The sequence below is a fragment of the Diachasma alloeum genome, unplaced genomic scaffold, assembly GCF_001412515.2.
Source record: "Diachasma alloeum isolate Michigan unplaced genomic scaffold, Dall2.0 Dall_scaffold_00209, whole genome shotgun sequence".
Lineage (NCBI taxonomy): Eukaryota > Metazoa > Arthropoda > Insecta > Hymenoptera > Braconidae > Diachasma > Diachasma alloeum.
The window spans coordinates 2,169,766-2,175,780 of NW_021680374.1; the positions used below are offsets into that span (position 1 = coordinate 2,169,766).

The 6,015-nt window shown below is 37.0% G+C and overlaps 1 protein-coding gene across 6 annotated transcripts in view; it reads right to left on the reverse strand.

The window, feature by feature from the left end:
- Positions 1–6,015, reverse strand: part of LOC107036469 (poly(rC)-binding protein 3) — a 122,021-nt gene that overhangs the window by 10,243 nt on the left and 105,763 nt on the right. For 5 of the 6 annotated variants that reach the window (XM_015254445.1, XM_015254441.1, XM_015254443.1 and 2 more), the window contains 2 exons: positions 2,507–2,603; positions 1,672–1,951 (listed from right to left, as the gene is read on the reverse strand). In XM_015254445.1, the coding sequence (XP_015109931.1) occupies positions 1,672–1,951; positions 2,507–2,603 (377 nt within the window). The remainder of the gene's footprint in view (positions 1–1,671; positions 1,952–2,506; positions 2,604–6,015) is intronic. The other variant, XM_015254444.1, reaches the window with a different exon arrangement.

Sequence of the window (6,015 nt, forward strand, 5' to 3'; positions counted from 1 at the left end):
TTCCCACCCCGACCCACCCACGTCAGCCCTCTTGTGACACAACAATGAACGTCGTGACGAAGTCAACATGAATTTTCAAGTCTTTTCAATTCAATGGAAAATACCTGACGATTGGACTTTCTGTTACCTCCCTCTCACACATTGTCCTCAGTATTTTTCACTCCCCATTCTCCCTCTTTTATCCACAACTCGGGAGACACTTGAGCGTGTTGAAGTGGGCATATAGCAGACTGAGAGGAGTCGAAGGAGTTGAGGGAAAGGGAGGAGAGGAGGAGGATCACAGAGTAACCCAGAAACACGATTCCAAGATCCCCTCCCCGCCGCCCTCCCATTCACCAAAAGCCTCGAGTGGATATTAGATGCTCCAGAATCTCGGCATTGGTCTTGTGACACTCGGAGTTTCCCTCAGATCCACAATAATTCCAAGGGGTTGTTACGTAACGAATTTGCAATGGTACTTTGTACAGTGAGAATCAATTCATTTCGCTCGTCGGTGACAAATTGAATTTGATTGGGGACGCGCATTCATCTCGATTGTTCATCACGACGTTCAGGGTTTTGAGATAGCGTTTGAGGGATATCTCTGTCGTTGTTTTAGTCGGAAACGTTTGACACTCGACACCTGGAGATGTTTAATAAAAACAGATTCGGATTTCCCGGATTTCGTTTGACTGAATCCTCAAGTGCATCACTTGGGCGCATATTATCACTCGTCTAAGGCTATATTTTTAGTTTATCTTCAGTTCTGTGAGACACTAGTCTCTCTCATTTCACGTAGTTGAAAATTAATGTTAAATTGGAACAAATTATTTCTTCTTATTGTGCGATTTTGGTACACAAAGCTGTCAATAAATTTTGGAGTCGAGAGTTTAGCAATTTTTTAGTACAAAGTACCAGTTTCCAGTGGGAATTTGTACACTGACAATGAGAATCAATTCATCTGGTTGTGGTGATGAATTGAATTTGATTGGGGACGCGCATTCATCTCGATTCTTCAAAAACAGATTCGAATTTCCCGGATTTCGTTTGACTAAATCCTCAACTACATCATTTGTGCGCACATTATTATTTGTCTAAGACTATAATCATTAGTTTATCTTCCTCTCTCATTTGATGTTGTTGAAAATTAAAGTTGAGTCGAAATAAAATATTTCCTCATAGTGTGCCGTTTTGGTTGAGATTTTAGCAATTTTTTAGTGTCGTTTGTACACTGAGAATCAATTCATCTGGTTGCGATGACAAATTGAATTTGATTGGGTACGCGCATTCATCACGACGTTCAGGGTTTTTGAGACACGTTTGAGGGAAGTCCTTGTTTTACTCTGAAACGTTTAACACTCGACACCTGGAGATGTTTAATAAAACCAGAGACTCCGATTTCTCGGATTTGTTTGACTGAATCCTTGAATACATCACTCGTGCGCATATTATCACTTGTCTAACGCCACGTTTTTCACTTTATCTTCATTTCTTTGAGACACTAGCCTCTCTCATTTCGAATTGTTGAAAATTGTAGAATGAGAAACGATAAGAGGAAAGAGTTGAAACAAATTATTTCGATATAATGTGCAGTTTTAATACGTAAAACTGTTCGTGAGAGTCTGGGAAAAAAACCCAAAGTAGGAAGGTAAATAAATATTTGAAATTGAGAATTATCGGGGGGGGACTTACCTCATGTTGATGAGATACTGTGCCAACGCCACGGCGTCTGGATTTCCAGTTATTGTTATTGTACGATCTGTAGCGCCGCCCTCTCTCTCCTCGCAGTTGCTGATTCTTATCATTGCACCGGATATCTGGCGGATCTCGGCGATCTTGGTGCCACCCTTGCCGATTATACAGCCGATAAGTTCATTTGGCACTGTCATCTCGTGCGTCTGATTGTTAGCCGCTGGCTGCTGCCTGTTTGTGTGATTCGTGCGCAACTGACTTCCAGCTAGGGCTGCCAGGGCTATTTGTAGATAGTTTTTTTTTTCATAATTATCGCAGTGTTTTAACGAGAATTTCAAGTCCGAAGAGGCAATTGAGAATTTAGATTTGACTTTTGAAATTTACAAGTTCAGGTGGAACTGTTCAAGTCGATAAAATTGGCAAATGATGCGCTTTTTAAAATCAATTTTAACATTTCGCTGATTTCATCATTCAAATGTTAAGTGTTAACGAATTCTGAAATTTCATAATTTTTTTCAACGTAAATTCAATTGTGATATAAGTAAAAAAAAAAATCAAAACAAATAAAAAAAATAAATCAAAATTGTAAAAAAAATTCAAATAAAAAAAATGCACACAAAAAAAAATCGTGAAAGCAAAATTTTTAAATAATTTTTTTATGAGAAGAAAATGTAAAAAAAAATAATTTACAATTGCTGGGAAAATATCTACGAATTATTTCCAAGTACATCGCCAAAAAGCATCCCTTAAAATCCACTTGAACCGTTCAAACTGACGACAAAGTGGAAAATCAAGTGAATGAAAAGCTTTCGAACTTATAATTTAGAAATTTTACCAGCTGGGTTCAGACCTCCTGTGTTTGCAGGCGTAGCTAACCCTCCAAGCCCAAGTGCTGCAAGTCCAGCCAGTGGATTGCTCCCAAGTTTACCCATCTGTAACAACGATGAACATTCGCACGGTTCATAAACCCCGTAAACAGCCCCCAATTATCCAATTCATCAACTGCAAGGGATCAGAACAGGAGAACAACTGGCAATAAAACACCTATGCGTAAAAAATTAAAATAAAAAAACCACAATCCTTGCCTTGATTCTGGAATCGACTCTCCACTTAGAACGAAAAAAAAAAAATTATTCTCTCTCACTCTGTTTCAGTGTACATCACGAGTTTTTGAAAAGTATAAAAGAAAAAAATATTAAAAAATACTAGAGACCGGGGATTGCGAAATCACTGCTGCATGGATTTTTCTCGTCCCCGGGGGGTATGTGACTTTGCTAGAACGTATATCAAATATTTGCGGAAGTGAGAAAGAATCTAAAAATGCACAATTTTTCCCTTGATACTGAAACAAGTCGACGGTGAAATACGAAGTAGAAAGCTGATTTCACATTTTTATTTTTCCTTCGGTATTTATCTTGCAATTACTGCCATCTTTGCTCTAGCTCCGACCCTGGGAGGCGTTCATACGAGGGAGATGACCCCCATGAAGAAAGAAAATCATTATAGAATAAAAATCTCAGGAAAACTCCGCCGAAAAAAAAACAACTGACAGTTCACATTATTTTACGTTTTATGTTGCAACTTTTTGCTGCTAATGCAATTGCCGCTGGATTCTGCGGATTAATCAGCGAGATAGATTCTCCTTCTGTACATTTTTATTATGTTTAATTAGGTCAATTATTTTAGATGCAACAGGCGCAAAATTTTGGTGATTTTGTCGTGCATTCGTAAAACTTGACGCATTTAAAATAATTTGGAGGAGTTTTTTTGAGACATTTAATGGAAAACGTTTGGAAAAATGTTGTGAGTTGATAATAAAATAAAATAAATCATGATAATTAATGAACCGAGCGCTTTGTCATCCTGAACTCATCGATGTGCGTCAAAACTAATCTAATAAACCTACAAATTACATAAACTCTCTAAACGTGTAAACTCTCGCTGTAATCAACAAATTTTGTACATTATTAAATCTCTTAACTCCTTAAAAAAAACAACATGAACATTTTAAGGGCAGCCCACCCTCGCGCAAACTCTTTCATCTCTATCGATTGCCAAATATTATTTTTAAACGAGTAATTGTCTCTCATTCAGCAAAAGTGTATCGATTAAGCCATGCTGTTTCATCTAACAGAGCCGCTAAAGAGTTGTACTCAAATAATCTAAAATGCCTTGAGGGATGTTTGAAAATGACAAATAAAGAGTATGAAAAAAGAATGATTGTAAGGCGTTAATGGTGTAGTGTAGGGAAAGTTTCTTCATCCCAGAAGAAAATGAATTCATAACGCTAAAGAAGTACTTTAAAGTCGAGAAATAAAATTACAGAAGTTTCTTTTCCCCTGACATTTTTTTTGCAACGTAAAAATTTTCTCACCACGCGTTTGAGATTGTTAGAACGAATGAATAAAAAAAAAATATATATATAGAAACGATGAAGAAGTGTTAAGAGTGAATTTGAAATGAGACACCCAAGTGAGATACAGGTTAAATAAAAATTTTCATGAGGCGAATGAAGAAATAAATGTGACAAGAAGCGAATGGTTATCCTAAAATTCTTCATTCCCATGCAGTGTTCGACATGATTTCATCAATAATGGCACCAAACGACCTCGTCGTATTTTTCCCCCCCTCTCTCTACATGTTATTTTGTCAATAAAATTGCACTTCAGTAGCAGGAAATGCTGGGACTCTAGTAGTCTCTTATTTATTTATTTTTCCTTTTACACTTTTCATTCCTATTTCCACATGCACCCGACTTCCCATTGAATATCTATCTTTGCTCGCTACCTTCTAGCAAAAATAGCTGAATCAACACGAATGAAAAACAAAAGTAAATAAAAGGGAGAACAAAGAAACGCAATACGAGATATAGAAAAATATGGGAGAGAAAAGAAGAAAACATTGCTTTTGTTTTCATTCGTACCTCTGATAGAATAGTTTCTCTTTTCCAATTGTTTTTTTTCTTCATTTTTCAAAAATGTAAATGTTAAAAGGGCATTTTTGAAAGAGATCCCGGGGAGAAATAAAAGTGCTGTCGAAAATGAGAGAGAAAAAAATGAGAAATACTGTTCAATAGTATGTGGAATTGAATTCAAAAGGGTCGATAGAACTCGGCTGAATGTGTTTGCGTCAGCGTCTGCTCGAAAACAAGAGCCCCCTCCCTCCACTAATTAGCAAATAACTATTCAATTCGTTATATCAATGCTGCTATAATAGTAATGCTCCCTTTAAAATGAATTCAATTTAAAAAATTACGACAAAAAGGGGGGCAACGAGAGCAATAAAGAAAATTAAATGGGAGTAGAGCCCGTCCCGACGTGATAAAAATTGCATTCTAATGAGGAAGAATACGAGCGCATGCAGTGCAAAGCGTTTACAAATACAAAAAAAAAAGACGAGGAGCTGTAATAACAGTCGTACACAATCATGGTTAACGTGCATTGGGAAATAAAAATGGTGAAAAAAAAAAGAGAGAAACAATTCATCCGACAGTTACGTGACTCCTGAGTAGTGTCATATGCAATCAATTCTTTCTGGGGTCACGTGAGTGTCGGATGTGTGGATGCAGTGAAAAGAGTCACAGCCGAGTGAGTTTTCCATCTGGAGAATTGAAAATAAAGAGATGATGGTGATGCTGTATGAGGGAAAGCGACTTGATATCACAGAACGAATTTTTCAATTCTGAAAAAAAAAATTCCGGTAAATGTTGACGACTTCATCGTGAGGAGAAAATTATTCTTGTGATATTTGGTCGCTTCTCACATTGCAGACTTGAGGAAAGATGATGTATAATGAACCAACTAATCATCAATATCCGCTGACTCAATGACACAACTTGTACGAGTGAAATTAATTTTTTTTTTGTATTTTTCCAGAGCCTCATGAAGCTAAAGTAATGAGCGAGACGTCGCAAAATGACAATTAGATGAATGTTGTTTTCATTTTCTCCAACATTCCTTGATATTTTTAAAATATTTAAAAACAATTTAACAACAATATTTAACACTGCAGAAGAACCAGAATATAAAGTGAAATTTCATTTTGAAGACTGAAAAAATACCTTCAAAATAAAAAAAAATTGTTCGATTTCACTCGGTCATCAATCTCGAGTAATTGATGATTGAAAACAGTTCATTTAACATTCTAGATGAAATTAATTAAGTTGAATATTTCCAGAGGGAGAGCTCAGTGGCGTTGGGGGGGGAGTCAAGCAAGCCGGGGGTTTCTGAGCATTTCGGCAGTTTCTTTTTCACAGTTGAGGGGGTTTCTGGGGTGGGGCGAATGGTAGAGATCATCGTGAATTGCGGTTTCATCAGAACAGAAGGGGTTGGGGGGGGGGGGGGG